The 16,851-nt window shown below is 20.7% G+C and overlaps 1 protein-coding gene and 2 non-coding genes across 13 annotated transcripts in view; all 3 read left to right on the top strand.

Annotated features, from left to right (window-relative positions):
- Positions 1–16,851, top strand: part of LOC411986 — a 339,481-nt gene that overhangs the window by 212,435 nt on the left and 110,195 nt on the right. For 8 of the 11 annotated variants that reach the window (XR_003305069.1, XR_003305070.1, XM_026441971.1 and 5 more), the window contains 3 exons: positions 3,555–3,776; positions 6,925–7,050; positions 15,361–15,372. Coding sequence is in view for 9 of the 11 variants with exons in the window: in XM_026441971.1 (XP_026297756.1) it covers positions 3,575–3,776; positions 6,925–7,050; positions 15,361–15,372 (340 nt within the window). In the remaining 2 variants the exon portion in view is untranslated. Of the gene's footprint in view, positions 1–3,554; positions 3,777–6,924; positions 7,051–8,527; positions 8,681–15,360; positions 15,373–16,851 lie in introns of those variants that run through there. The other 3 variants (XM_026441970.1, XM_026441972.1, XM_026441975.1) reach the window with 3 other exon arrangements.
- Positions 5,517–5,589, top strand: TRNAF-GAA. Its single transcript has one exon. It is a non-coding gene; the product is annotated as a tRNA-Phe (tRNA).
- Positions 5,837–5,909, top strand: TRNAF-GAA. The gene has a single exon. It is a non-coding gene; the product is annotated as a tRNA-Phe (tRNA).

The following is a 16,851-nucleotide window of genomic DNA, read 5'->3' as shown; positions in this document are numbered from 1 at the left end:
TGATATAAATCAATTATGATCTCCTTTATTCAAGATATTTAATTATTATTTATTTATTACACAATATTTAATATTTAATAATTTGAAATGTAAGTCAATAATTTTCTCATATATATATATATATATATATATATATATATATATATTTAATAAAATATATATATAAATATAAAATACTACAATAAATAATTTGTATATGAATTTATATACTAGTCAAATTTAAACAATCTCTTTTCAGATAATTCACAAAGTAATATTTTAAGACAAAAAAAAATCAATTTACAAATGGAAAAAGGAAATCTTAAAAAAATTATTATAATATAAATTATATAATATTTGCAAATATTTGCAAATTATATTTTACAAATATAATATAATTTGATATATATATATTTTATGATATGACATAATTATATATGATTATATATATTTTTTATATATATAATCATATATATAATTATATATTTTTATATATTTTTTATATATTAGATGAATATTTTGCATATTTTAACTAAAAATTTGCAATTTATTAATATAAACATTTTCGGAATATTTGAAAACTTAGAATATTGAAATTTAGATATTCCAATATTTCGATTAAAAAAAAAACCAACATTTTATTCTTCAATGTGGTATAATTCATTATCGTAAATCACAAAAACCTTGTTTACGTATTCTTAATCATCATTTTCCACTAATCATTATAATTTACCGACACGATCGGTAGCGACATTAATCGCTGTGTATTGACTTACATCTCGGCAAACATATACTGATCGATTGACAGTTTATTGATGGTTATTATCGCATGAATTTAACGATCCGAGCAAAAGTGTATTTTCATGAAACCAGGGTCATTGTGCTTACATATAAAACTTTCTCAAATATCCTTCATTTTCTTCAACTGAAAGTTTGGTTGAATTTCAGATTATTGCACCGCGCTCATTATCCTGTCCTGCAAATATCATGATTTGTGTCACAATTTTGAATAATTTCGTCCATAATATCAGATGAAATGAACAAGATATTTCAAAGAAAGTATACTTTTAAGTTCTTTTACTTCTTGTTTCGTTTTTCTTGTCATTTTTGAAGATAGGAATAGATATACGTACACACACACACACACACACGCGCGCGCGCGCGTTTGAAATTTAAATTAAATTTGACATAATATAAAATTTTTATTAGAAAAAATGAATTTTTATCAGAAAATGAAAAAATGAATTATGTTTCTCATAATTTTTTATTTTTTTAATTTGTTCTTAATTTTTTTTTATATTTTTAACATTCTAAAAATTCTGAGGAAATAAAATTTACAAATCACATTGAAATCAAATTAATAAGACTAATTATTTCCTTGAGCATTACGTTTTGATGCTAAAATCAGATAAAAAGTAGAATTCATTAGTTTGACTTTTGAATATTGGCTTATATTTGATCTTTGAAGATTTGAAAAGACTTCATATAATATTATTTCAATTATTTTTTTTATTTACTAAAATTAATTTCAAATATTGATTCAAATGTTGATAATTTTTAAAATTTGATTTCATAATCAAATTTTAAATAATCATAATCAATATGATTTTTTTATAAATTATAATAATTAATAATTTTTATAAACACAAAATTAAAAAATTTTCTATTTCATTTTATCCTTAAAGCTCGAAAAGTTATTATTTATTGATATACATATACATATACATATATATATATATATATATATATATATATATTGATAATTAATTTGCATTGAGCATGTTTCATTTACATATATATATAATTCTTCAGAAACAAATCTATTAATTCTATATCATTTGATTATTTGATCATTTTTTATCTATTAATTCTATATCAATTCTATATCAATCCGCAAAGATTAATTTGTCCTTTTAAAAATATTAGAAAATTCTTTAAGATAAAAACCTTATTCCTTTTCACAAATTTTATAATTAAAAGAGCACATAGTAATATTTTTTAATAATTCTACAAAATAGACTACAACTTATTTTTATCTTGTCATTTATAAAACAAAAGAAATCTAATTATCTAAAATTATTTATCAATACGCAACTGCAAATTATTCATCGCTTTTACATTTCAAATAATAAAAATTTCTCGATGAAAACATTTCTACAAAATACACATTCTAAATTCTTCTATAATTTCTCATTAATGATTCTCAATAATTATTAATTATATTTCTTAAAATTCAGGTACTGTTTCCGTGACTTTATATTTTTTTATGAGTAAGAAAAAATTATATACATAGTTCTAAAAATTTCTCTAATAAAAAATCGATGTATGTATCTAAGAGGCTACATTATGCTTGTCGACCTGTTGCTACCTCTCCTTCATTTCTACCGCTTCTCCTACTTTCCGTGACCATCTCTTCGACTCATCCCTTACTAGAAAACTGCGAAACTCTTACTTCGTTTCGCTCATTAAAAGCACTCTATATTCCGTGTCGACTTCTAGCTATCGTTTTTTCTTTTCTTATTTTTTGGAGAAGATACATTGATCCTTACGCATCCGATATTTTGCACATCAGTAATGTTTTATGTGTTTCTTTTGACTCCTGACTAGTTTTCTGTTTTAATTTTTGTTTCTATAGAAATAAGGAATAATATGAATAAAAAGGAATTGAATTTTTAATTTGGCTAATTTTTTATTAAACTATTCTTTTTTTTATTTAATAATTTTATGTATTTTTTGCAATTAAAATTTTTTTTAATGAAAAAAGAAAAACTTAAATTTCTATTAAATGAAGCGAGACAGAGATAAAATGAGACAATCTTATTTCGTTTATATCATTTATCATATTGCATTCTTTTTCCGTCTCATTTCATCTAACTTAAATTATTCATAATTTAATAAATAAAACTTAATGATGTTTTCATATATTTTTATATTTTTGATTAATTAATTCTTTATGTCTAGAATTAATTCTTTAGATCCATTCGTGCACGAATATATTAAAATCTTATATATAATACTTTTGTATATTTTTATTATATATATATATTTTTATATAATTACTTATTTGTTATATATAAAATAGTATTATATAATACTACCAAAAATAGATGCAAGTATAAATCTTAAAAGATCTTAAAATAGAAAAAAATTTGATTAGACAAATTTAAATCGAATTATATAAAATGATTTCGAGGTTATCTCTACTATTTATTAAAATATTTTAATAAATTTTCTAATAAACATTTTAATAAATAAAAACATGCATTATAAAAACAATTTACAATTTCTTAAAATAAAATTAATTTTGAAAACATCGAAATACTTCTATTGATTCATTTGATCATGCATCGATTTAATTTAAATTTATCTAATGATTTAAATTTTTTTCTACTTTATGTAGTATAACTTATAATATAGTTTAAGAACTATGTAATAAAAATCATATACAATTTACATGTAGAGAGAATAAGAATTCTAAATAAGAATTTTAAGAATAAAAATCTTCTAAAATATTATGAAATGAAATAAGTTAATAATATTTTAACATAAAAATTTTTTTTTATTTAATTTTTCAGCCTCGGGAGGGGGAGGTTCGATGTTGGTCCCTCCCGTGGCCCAAAGTGGGACTGGGGATCGTCCCGTGGGCGACACGGGTGCCCGGGCCCAACAAACGTCAGGCCCTGCTGCAGCAGCAACCCTATGGCCCTTAGCACCCGCACAATCCAATCAGGTTCCAAATCAACAATCGCAGGGTATTCCACCCTTGGCTGCTACTCCCGCGCCAGCTCATAATCAAGGTACATTATTTTCTTATATTAATTAATAAATTAGATTAGTAGACAGTTTTTTTTTGAACTGAAGTAATTTAAAAATTTATTTAACTAATAAAGTAATAATTTGATTAAATTTTATGGATAAATTTATTAATAAGAAAAAAAAATATTGATATTTGTGATAATAGTAATAATATTAAGTTAAAAATTTGTGATTTTAGTTAAGATTTAAGAATGAATATTTTTATGAAGAAACTATATTTTTATACAAGATTCGAAATAAATTAATTTTTTTTTTCAATTAATAAAAAAAATTAATTTATTTTCAATTTTATATATATATATATATATATATATATATATATATATATATATAATTACATATAAATTGTATTTAATGTTATATAACGAAATTATTTTTATCAAAATTGAATATTTGTATTTTCAATTGATCTCTCTAAAATTATTAATTTTATTTTTTCTAAAAAATTGCTAAAAAATAATGAAATAATTTGTAATGAAAATAACAAATTAATAAGATATGTAATATTCTTATGCATGTACATTTTGATAATAAGGAATTTTATCTATGAGATATTTCTTCATAGAAAATTTAATTGATTTTAGAATAACAGCTAATTTAAGTTTAAATCTAACTTTTATTATTATATTATTGTATAATGTGATATGAATATCACAATACAATATTTTAACAAATAGTTCGATGTATTATTTGACAAAAAACTCAATCATTATTTTCCATTTAAAAAAAATATTATTAGATTTTTTTTATATTTATCTTTAAATATATATTTACAAATATTTATTTTATCATTGAGAAAAATATTTTTAATAATGAACAATCTAATATTATCTAAAATATCATCAGAATATTAAATGTTTATAAAAATTATACATCTTAAACTAAAATTTATAACATATTAATATTCAGTGCAAGTATTGTTATTTATTATTGTATTTTTGTATATTCCTATAATATTAATTTATAATATTATATTTTTATGTGCATTAGAAAATAATACAGAATAATAATACAAAAATAATACAAAATAGAGATTTTTCTAAATAAAATTTTCGAAATGTAAAAGTTATCATACTTTGAAAAATATGTATTTGCTAAATTCGAAGAGAAATATTAATATAACAAATTTCGAGCATCAGTTTTTCATGAAAATCACGAAAAGCTTATTACATAAAGTATAATACCAAAGGTAAATAATATTAAGATATAATATTAATATATAATTTAATTGTCGCATCACAAAATTTTTTAATCTATAAACTTTATTATACTTTTATATTTGCTTATATTATAATTACGTATTAGATATATTAGATATATAATTCAGGATTTCATGAATGAATGATTTTATAAAAAAAAATCAATTTTCCATTAACAACATTTAATTTAATATTTAATTAATTTCTCTTTATAATATTGTAATATTCAATTTCATTTTTAGATTGAAATAATTAATTAATATTTTATTATAAAAATTAATAATAATTTATAATGTATTTTTTTCTATATTATTTGATAAATATTTTGATTTTTAACTGTGCTTTTTTTTTGTTAAAATAAAGAATATATATAATAAGAATACATTAAAAATAAATATTCTTATTTATTTTGTTTAAATAAATAAATAATCTGTTTTCATTTTCATTATCTATATAAAAATATTTTATATTATTTTATAATTACATCATTAATTTTAACTATATTGGAGTACGTCGCCGTGGGCCGAAATAGCTCAGTTGGGAGAGCGTTAGACTGAAGATCTAAAGGTCCCCGGTTCAATCCCGGGTTTCGGCAAATCGTTTTTTTTATTTTAATATTATTATTAAATATTATTATTTAATTTCATAAGCAGATACTCAAGAATAAAATTTATAAAATAATATTTTATAAGAATTGAAATAATATCTTTAGGAAAATATAATATTACTAATATATTTAAGTATTTTTTATATTTACTTTCAAGTTTTACTTTCAAAGAATATTTCTTTTTAATTTTATATATAAACCTTGATAAGTTAAATATAATAAGTACCTTTTAAGAGCCGAAATAGCTCAGTTGGGAGAGCGTTAGACTGAAGATCTAAATGTCCCCGGTTCAATCCCGGGTTTCGGCAAAATTAAGTTTTTTTTAAATATTTTGTATTTTTTTTTAACATAAACATTTATTACAAAAACATTTTATAAATTTTCTAATTTAATAGTTGCATATATATTAATTTATTTTTTATTAAGTAAATTTTTTTTAATCTTCAATGCGATTCATTTCTTTAAGCCAATTTGCTAAAATTTGTTAATGTTATAATGATAATACATATCAATATGATATAATTGATAAAAAATTTTTAATTCTTTTATTAAAAATAATAAATTTTTATAGCAGATAAGTTTATTAAATTTTCTTCGTATATTGGTATAAATATATTGTTATAGTTTATGTTTTATTTAGTCTTAAATTATTTACTTTATTGAGTAATTGAAAATTATATACAAAATTGAAAATCTGATTTTATAAGATAATCACTAGAATTAAATATCATATGCAATATCCAAATTATTATGTAGAATTATAAAAAATTTTATTATTTATAGTATTAATATTATTTCTTATTATTTTATATTACAATATATAACAATTCATAATTTTATTTATATCATATTTTCATTTATTATGTTTATGTTTATTATAAATATATGAATATTAAAATAATTAATTAAACTATATGCAGATATGAATTATTTTTTATTCATTCAAATTTTGAAAATCAAATTCTTATTAAATCTTCCAAACAATGTTAAAAATCTTAAAAACTTAATGAATTAATAATCTTCCAATCAATTTTTATTTTTCCACAACTCAAAAAATATTTAGAATTCTTTTAATATTTCTATATTTTATTTATTCCATTTATCCGTTGATAAATTTTCTTATTCTCTCGATTAAAATTTTTTTGATTAATTAAATATTAATTAATAGAGAGTTAGGAAAAAAACTTGATATTTTCATTTTGAAAACAATGTATTATCAGTGATATTTAAATTGTTAAAAGTAATTCTCATCCAATTAGTTGTTGTGCCAACAGTCATGAGATCCATGTAAAAAGTAAATTCTCCGTTTAAATGGTGTTACAGGTGTGAGTCGTTACGGGCTGTACTCGTTATTCCCTGGGGGTGGCGGGGGCAGTTACGTCGCAGCCACTCCCGCCACCCCTGGACCACCCACACCTGCACGAGCTTATCACGCGACAACACACAAGGGTAAGTTTACAATGATCTCTACTTATTTTATCCCCCTTGTTTAATCGTTTTCTTTCTCTTTTTCTCTTTGTTTTCTTTTATTCTTGTTGTGAGTCAAATTCTTCGATTGATCTTTTTACGACTTATTGAGTATTATTTTTAGTATACTAGTTTCGATAATTATATATTGATTTGACAAAAATTGATTCGAATATTTAAAAAATTATATAACATTTAACATTTAAATATTTTTGTTTAAATTTAATTCATAGAAAAATTATAATATATATATATATATATATATATATACAATAATAGGAAAAATTCTTATTAATTTTATGATATATGATAGATTTGTGTTAAACATATTATTATAATTTTAATATATTATTATAATTTGTAATAGAATAAAATCATTAATTTTTGTCTTTAAAAGGAATTTTCTTAATATACTTTTGTTTCTTAATATATTTAGTTATTATTATTATTATTATTAATTTTATATTATAAATTATAATTGTTACAAAAAAAATATGCATAATAGAATCATTGTTAATTGAAAAAAATATTAAAGAATAAATTAGATTTTTTTATTATTTTATTATTATATTATTTTATTTAATTATAATTATACCTAAAATATATAAATTTTATTTTTCTTGATAACTGAATTGAATCATTTTTCAATCATTCACTTTTTCATCTATATAGATTTTACGTAAATATTTGTACTTTTTTCTTTTTGTATCAAATGCTATTTTATTAAATAATAAATATTTAATGATTTGATTCTTGAATATTTCAAAAATTTATTATTTTTTTTCTCAATATTTGTTAATTTTAGTTATTAATATTATATTCTTTTATACAATTTTAATATAGAAATATTTATATTAATTTCAAAAAACTTTGAATAATATTAATGCCATTATGCTTTCGTTAAATTAGATGCATGCATAATATAATATTACATTATGTTGTAATTAAAATGCATTAAAATTAATATATTATATATACAATAACAGTAAATATTCTATTTTTCAATCAAATATAATTTCAAGTTATAATTTTAAATAAATAAATAATTTTCTGTTTTAAAAATTAAAATAAATCAAAGTATTACAGATGAAGGAAAAATGCTATTTAATGATTAAAGAATAATAAAATTGAAAACATACAAATATAATATTTAGTTATAAATAATATTTTTAGTAATAAATAATAATATAGCAATAAAGTTTTCAATTGTAATTTATTACATCATTTATATATCTATTTTATACAATCATAATATTTTTATGCTTCATATGTTTTTGTATAAATTTTTAATATGTCTCTTTCCAAAAACTTTTATTATCTTGATTCTCAGAATATTTGTACTGTTGTACATTGTATTTTTCGTATAATGAAGTATACCTATGAATACTCGTAGCCATGTAAACTTGTCGTGAAAATTCGGATATTTACGGATTCCATCGGCTTAGATCGTCGACATTTTGTTCATTGTTCGTGATCAGTCGGATTCGCACCTCTGTTGTGATTGGATGTGTGTTGTCCATGCTCTTGTGTTATTATGTATATGGTGTTTGTGCTCTTGGTCAACTATATTTCCGGCTGTTGCGCTCTTCGAACCGTTTCGTGACTTGCGTATGTACGTATAAAAATTTACAATGTTATTTTTATTTATTATTTTTTTAGACTATTTTCACGTTTCTTTTATCAGATGTTTCATTTTTTTAATTGTATTATTAAATTGCAATGTGAATGGTAATGTAAGATTAGAAGATAGGAAAATATATTTTATCAATATTTATCATAAAATAATATTATTTCATATTTTAATTTGTACAATAAATGTTTTTAATTAATATTAGCTATAATATAATAGTTAATATATATCTACTTTTATTAATATAAATAATATTAAACATTTATTATTAGAATAATAGAATAAATAATTAACATTAATAAAATAATAATATATATTAAATTATCAAAATCAAATCTTTTAAGTTTTTATCTAAAGTTGGAATAATTTTAATTAATGATTAACTAATTGTAATAGCTTTAAAAATATTCAATTTAGAAGTTATATAATGAAGTATTAATATTTAATTCAAATTTAATTTCTAATATCATTAAAATAAATAATAAAACAATAAATAAATAATAAAATTTATTTTTCAAAAACAAATACTAACAAATTAATTGCTATATAAATACATATAATTTCTGGCATCATCATCTGATTGTTTGCGGATAATCTAATCTAATCTAATAATCTTCTAATAATCTCTAATCTAATAATTTTAATCGTCTTTGAATCATTCTATGTTGATATTGTAATTCACAAGATATATCTGTTTTTCTATGTACAGAAAAAGAATTATTAAACAATTCCAGAAATATAGAGATAGATTTTTAATCAAAATCTTATTGGTATGAAAATAATTTTGGAAATAATTTTTTCAAAAAATGAAATCTAGATAATTTCGAATTTAAGAATTTTGTAAGAATGAGAGAATGTCTAAAAATAATTTTGAAATCATATTACAAAAAGTTAGTCCGAAAATAGAAAAAAGGATAATTTTCATACAATTCTTTGTATAAAATTACTTCTAACATTAAGATATTTATAAAAAATAGTTTAATATTTTATTTGCATATATGCTTATTGTTTATTTTACATTTTTTTCATCGTTTGTCTATAGATATTATCTCTTGTTTTTAATCGAAGATAAAATTTGTCCATAGACTGTTTTGAGTTTTTGTTTTGTTTTCAATTATTTGTGTATTATCCGCGGATAATGTATGCGAATTGTTTCCATATGTCTGCGGATAATCTTCGGATTTATCTTCCATAGAAATTTAAACAAGACTTTATAATCTTAATTCAATGATCATATATATACATATATATATATATATATATATATATATATATATATATATTCATTATTATATATATCATTCATTATTTTGTCGTTTGTATAACTCAAAAAAACTCGTTTAGAATTTTATAATAAGTTATATTTCGGAAAGAATTGATGTCAATACAATTCGATTTATAATTTTATATTTATTATTATTTTAAAGTTGTTATTATTATTTTTGATTCTTGTTTTTTATATTTTATCAATACAATATATATAATCTTGAGATTCTAATTTTCTTGATTTTATTCAATTTTTTTTTATTTCTCTTGACTAATCTTTTTACTACATCATTCATCAGAAAAAAAATCACAATTCTAGTTCAAAATATGTTGTCTAATGATAAGTACAATTTTTATCAATTGAAGAGAAAATTTAAAATAATCAAAAAAGATGATATGTTGCAATGCCAAACAAAAATAGTTTATTATTATCAGTAATATATACAAATATTTCTAATATTAATGTAAGTAAATAAAATATTATATATTTATAAAAAAAATTTAAAGTATAATATACATCATATATGTGACATTAGATTATAGGAGGAAATTAGTACTATATATATGGCGTGTAATAGCGAAATAATTAAATATTCAAAGAGCCGATATGATTCGATTTGTTTCAACATTTTTGTATTATTGTTGTGATATTTATACACAGCTTGATATCATGATATTATAATATGTATTGATAGCAAAATTTCGATTTTTAATCATTTGATATATTATAAATCTTCAAAAAAGTATTTAAATACAGAAAATTATTGAAAAGATCATTAATTTTTAACCTATCACTCTTTAGTCATATAATTGTTCAATACTTATGAATTTTTACTTTATCTCCATTTATATAACATATTATACTAATTGTTTAGTAAAAAAAAGTGTTAATATCTAATGGAAAAAATAAAACAATGATCGATAGACAACTCTCTTTTAATATACAATATCAGGATTGATTAAGAAATGAGAAAATCGATAATTATTAAGCAAATGCGGGTGTCTCTATCGCAACGCGAAACGAAAAGATCGATCGTTTCCGGGGAAATAAATTTGAGTGGCGGGAAGGCCAGCTGTTCCAATGGCGCTGCTCCGGTAATCTCGATACGTCGATGCTTGTATAGAAGCCTCGGGAGATGCGAGATTCTTAAAACATGTGCGTGGTAATAATTTGTCCAGCGAGAGATGTGATCTAAATGAAATAATATTCAAGAGACATTAATGATTGTCGGACCGCGCATCACCTGCTGCAGCTGCTTACGAATAATGGGAAATTTTGAGAGGAAATTAAGGTTAACCGAGGGAAACGCAGTTTCAATTGTGTAAATGTACAAATTCGCGAGGTCATTGCCTTCACTTTTTGCTCACTTTGAATTTTGATACGGGAAGATATTTCTCTTTAACTGTGTCTTTGATTGTGTCCCACTCAGTTCATGTATACATGATTGGGATACAAATTGGTTTCTTTTATTTTAAATAATTTTCCGTAATTTTAGAACAAATAATGTGAGTAAATAAATATGAAGTACATTGTTTTATTTGTTAAAATTTATTTATCTTACGAAATGAAAAATTTGATTAAATATTTATTTAAAATTTATACATAATAATTATACATATATAAAAATATATAATAAAATCGGGAATATATATATATAATAATTACATATAATTTTAATTAAATATTTTTTAATTTATAGGTATTTAAATATTCTATAATTAAAAAATGAATTTTAATATGTTCAAATTGAAAATGGAAATATTTCTGTTTGTCATAATTATATTTTATAATGTTGTTATAATTATATTTTATTATATTTTATATGATGAAAAATTTTTTAATAAATTTTTAAAATATTTATTATATTGATTATGAAAATTATATTAATTATAGTATAATTAAACAAAATAAATTCGATATATTTGAGTTATTGTATTCAAAATTTTAATCATTACGATTAAATGTTAGCGTAGCGTTTTAATGAAATTTCTTTGTTAGTTATGGCACTGATTTATTGATAATTATAAAGTACTTTTATGTAATATTGTCATATTAATAATCGTCGTATTAATGATGATGTTAGAAAATATAAAATTAATTCCAATAATTAGTTTTGTTCAATAGCATTATCAAATGTTATTACATTAATATTAATTTTCAAAATTATTACAACATCAAAAACATTACAATTTTTTATTTATAATTTATCTTATTAATTTCATTATTACTTTTAATATTATTATTAAATATTATATTATGTAATACTTATTATTAAATATAATATTATTTATATAATAAAAATATAAATAATAATATAAATTAATTATATAATATTAATATATTATTGTTATTATTATTATTAATTTGAGAAACAAACTATTATTTATTATAAATATTATATATTATATTTATTATTATATTGATGCTTATAAAGTTAAATTATAATTCCTAAAATAAATAATTTCAAGTTTTACATCTATTGAAATAATAATTATAAATATTTTTCTAGAGATCCAATTACTTTATTTAATTTAATTATTTAATTATTTAATTTAATATAAAATAAAAAATAAAAAAATTCATTTACACACAAATATTTATATAAATTGACATAACAAAAATAAATAAAAAAGAATATTTCTAAATATAAAAAAAAGTAAAACAATATGTATGTATAAAACAAAATATTCAAATATAAGATATATATTAAAAAATAAGTTCTGGAAATAGTTTTTTTCATGGATGATAATATAATTATTTAAATTCTTATAAATTAGATCAGATTTTTTTTAAATATTATTTTTAAATATTAAAAGTCTTGGTTTTAAATATTAAAAGTGATTTTAAAAGTTTTTTTATATTTTATTTGCATCTATATTGCTTCTTATTTTTATTTTTTATTTTGAAATTTATTTTATTTTGAAGAAATTGTAAAATGTTCTAATTTGTGGTCAAATAATAATGAAAGAATAGAGATATATCTAGATTAAATTAGATTGTTAAACACATAGTGAACATATAAAACTCATTTAATGAATACAAGAAAATAATTTTTTTATTCTTTCAAGGAAGAAAAAAAACTGAAAAAAAAGTATTACAAAATAATTTAAACATTCATTTTCTATATTTTAATATTTTTTTTATGTGATTCAATATTTTAAATTTAAATATCTTATTTTTACATATGATCATATATCATTTGATATTTGTTTTTTATTAATTTTTTAAATTATATTACATTTTATAAAAAACGAAATTAAAATATATTGAATTGAAAAGATAAATTTTGATAAACTTTTTATCAGAAAAAAATAATATTTTACAATAAATATTTAAAGTAATTTCAAATTTTTTATATTATGAATTATAATATTTGTATTATTACGTGTATCTATTTTGAAAATTTTTAATATTTTAATATTTTAAATTTTTAATATTTTAAATACTTAAAATATATACAATAGAATATCGATTATCCGAATATAAATTATTTAAAATCTATTTATTCAAAACTGATTATCGAAAAAATATATATATTAGCATATCTAACTTTTTTGTATTCTAGAATATGTATTTTGGAACGATTATATTACAAAAGAAAATTATTAAAGACAAAAATCTCTCAATTAAAAATAAATTTATTTAAATAGTCACTATTATGTGAAAATTTATTTTTTACAAATTTCAGTAATCAATTATATGAATTCTTATTTTGCCAATAAAAAAAAATTATTTTCTCTATATAATTTTCTTTATTATTATACTTACTGCGTTTCAAATTTTTTTTGAATTTATTAAAAATTATCATCTCTAAGTTATAAAATTTTTATTCAATTATTATCTACTTTATTATCACTATTATTCAAAACCGTTAAAAAAAATAAAAAGATTCGAAATCACTAATTAAAATTGTACTATTTATATTATATTAATTATCATATTGACCTGCAATCAAAAATCGTAATCTTCTAAGATAGTTCTTACCTCCGAGAACCGTTTTATGGAAGGGGCCCTCTCAGCATTTTTTTTCACCTCGAAAGGTCTCCCTCAGCGGGACTGGCCTTTCACGGGGCCCCCTCCCAGTTCGCACAATGGCGCAATTATGCAATTAAAGCTGGTGAATGAAGGGGCCCGATGGTGGGCAGGCGTAAGGGGACGAAAATGCTCGGCTAAATAGAATTCCATCGCAACGTGCACATTCCCCGTATCCTGACTGGTTCGTCATGCGCCACAAGAGAGAAAGATTACGAATTTCACACTGAAATATCACAAGAAAAAGAGACAGACAAGAATAAACAGAGGAGAGGCTGAAAGTCGCAAGGTGACAAGGATGGCAAGCTTCGTCTTTCCATTCTTTAGCTCCTTCATCCCTAACAACCTTATTGTTCGAGGTGTAATCCAAAACGCCGTTTGCAAAGATCGTGTGTCCGAAAAAAAAAAACGATGAGATTTTCGAAGTGAGGGCAAGAGTAAAAAAGAAACGGGACAAATTTGTTGGTTGCAGGAAGAATTGCCAAAAGAGAAAAGAGATGAGCTGCTGGAACGGTATACTGGCAGAAATAAGACTTGAGAATAATGAGCTCGATTCCTTCTTAACTGACCCGTTGTCTAAAATCGAATCTCGAACCGCGGGCAAGATTTCAATTATCCCTGTCCGCGATTCAAGTCCATGTGAGAGTTTACCTCGTATTGCGTAGCAAGAACGCATGCGCCTTCTCGTCATGCTTTTCAAGCAAATCATTTGAAAGTCTGAGTCGAATCGAATGGGTTCATTTGTTTTGGAGGGGATAAATGTTATTGGGTTTAGTTTTTGCACTTATGGGAGATAATGATTTCTTTAGTTGAATTTAGGATTGTTGTAGACAATTGTGTTTTTTTGGATTTACTAGATAATATCTATAGATAATATCATCTTAGTGAAAATGTTGGAATCAGATTTGAATAAATTTTATTTGAAATAAAAGAAATCTTTATCTTTTTTTATAAAAGAAATTTTTCGGAATAAAAAATAAATGGTAGTAATAATGAATTACTTTAATTATTATTTTATTATATTATGTATTTATTGCAAGAATAAGATAGTAAAAATAATTCTTTTTGGAATTAAGATTGAATAAATTATTTTTAAATAATTTTTGATACGAAACAAATTATTTCAATCATTTTATATTATTATTTTCATATTATTATTTCATTATTAATTTAATTATCATTAATTTAATATGAAATTATATAAATTTTTTTCTTTTTATATAAATTTATATCTTTTTAATTAAAAGAAGAACAAATAATCAAATGTTTATAATTTAGTTATTAATTTATAATTTTAAAGTTTAAAACAATATTTTTTATTAATAATTTTTATATCTTTTTTGTTCACGCTGCAAATCTTTAGCAGAACGAACAGGTAAGTGAATAGTGGACATTCAAAAGTATTATCATCTTGATTTGCTAAGATAAAATCTATTTGATGATTATTAGGATGAAATAAATATTTTGTAAAATAGAATTTCACATGATATTAGACTTTTTTCTTTTATACAATATTATAAAATTAATTATTGTAATTAAAATTTTTTATTGTTTCGTAATTTTTTTTTCAAGTCGAATGATTTCTAAATGTTAAAATACATAGAAAATAAATTATAAATCAATTTTGAAATTACTTGAGATTTAAAAAAAAAAATAATATGGATTGTATAAATTACGAAGAAAAAACTTATTATATTTTTTTATTAAATATGTTTTTATCCAAAAATTCCCCATATTATAAATATTTTTTTTCTCAAATCCAATAATTGAATATCGTAAAAATTCTATTCAATTTTTAATATTCACTATAAAACAATCTTTGATTCTTTTAGAATCCAAATCAATTATTTCAAAGCGTTTTTTTTACTTTCCAATCAAAAAAATTATTCAATATAGAAGTAAAAGAAAAAAAAAATGCATTTTCCTTTATTCAATTTTCATCCTCTACTTCCTCTATCTATTTCTCTTCAACATTCTGGGCGAGTGTTGCGTTCGATTTAAATTAATTTACATAGATTTTTCATTTATCCGTCTAACCGATCGTTTATTGCATATTTATCGAAAGCAACAAAGAACTAATGCAATAAATTTTAATAAGCTTATAGGAATACGCATCACACATTGATTTTAATATTTATATAAGCATATAGAGACAATAAGTGTGGATGGCCTAATCTGATCGTTCAGGAAATCAGAAAATGCAACCGTCTAGAGATAAATGAGAAATAACGGAATCTAGGCTGGTTGCAAACACGAAGACGCAAACATTATCGACAAAAAATTTAAGTGATTGATTTACGATCAAAATTCAAAGTTGAAGTTGAAGTCAAGTTGTTAGAATTGCATTTCGCATTTTCTGTTCAGTTATCTTTTTGTTCGTTTCTTTTTTTTTCTTTTTTTTTTATTTGTTCAAGAAAATCAAGTCTTTTGCTTTTTACTGGTAAAAATGAAAGAGTCTGACTCGATGGAATTTCATTGATGGTTTTAAAAATTAGCAGCAAATAACTTTCATTGGCTATTTTTTTGCATTGATGGTAAAATGGAATTAAACGATATTGATTTAGCATTATTATTTATGAACTATATGAATTAATTTAAATATATAATGATTTAGTTTAATTTAGGATTAAATTGGAAAATTCCATTGTTCTTTTTTCTTTTAAATTATTAAATTATTAAAGAATGGAAATTAATTAAAATAGTCAGAAAATAATTAAAAATGCATTTATATAAATGAATATGTATTTGATTTGAATTTATTTAAAAGAAAAATAAGATTCTAAAGCAATAATAAATTTTAATATTTTAATATTTAGGAATATGTATTTGTTAATAATATTACTTACAATTAAAT

Source organism: Apis mellifera, linkage group LG7, assembly GCF_003254395.2.
Source record: "Apis mellifera strain DH4 linkage group LG7, Amel_HAv3.1, whole genome shotgun sequence".
Lineage (NCBI taxonomy): Eukaryota > Metazoa > Arthropoda > Insecta > Hymenoptera > Apidae > Apis > Apis mellifera.
This window is presented reverse-complemented; position numbering and strand designations above follow the sequence as displayed.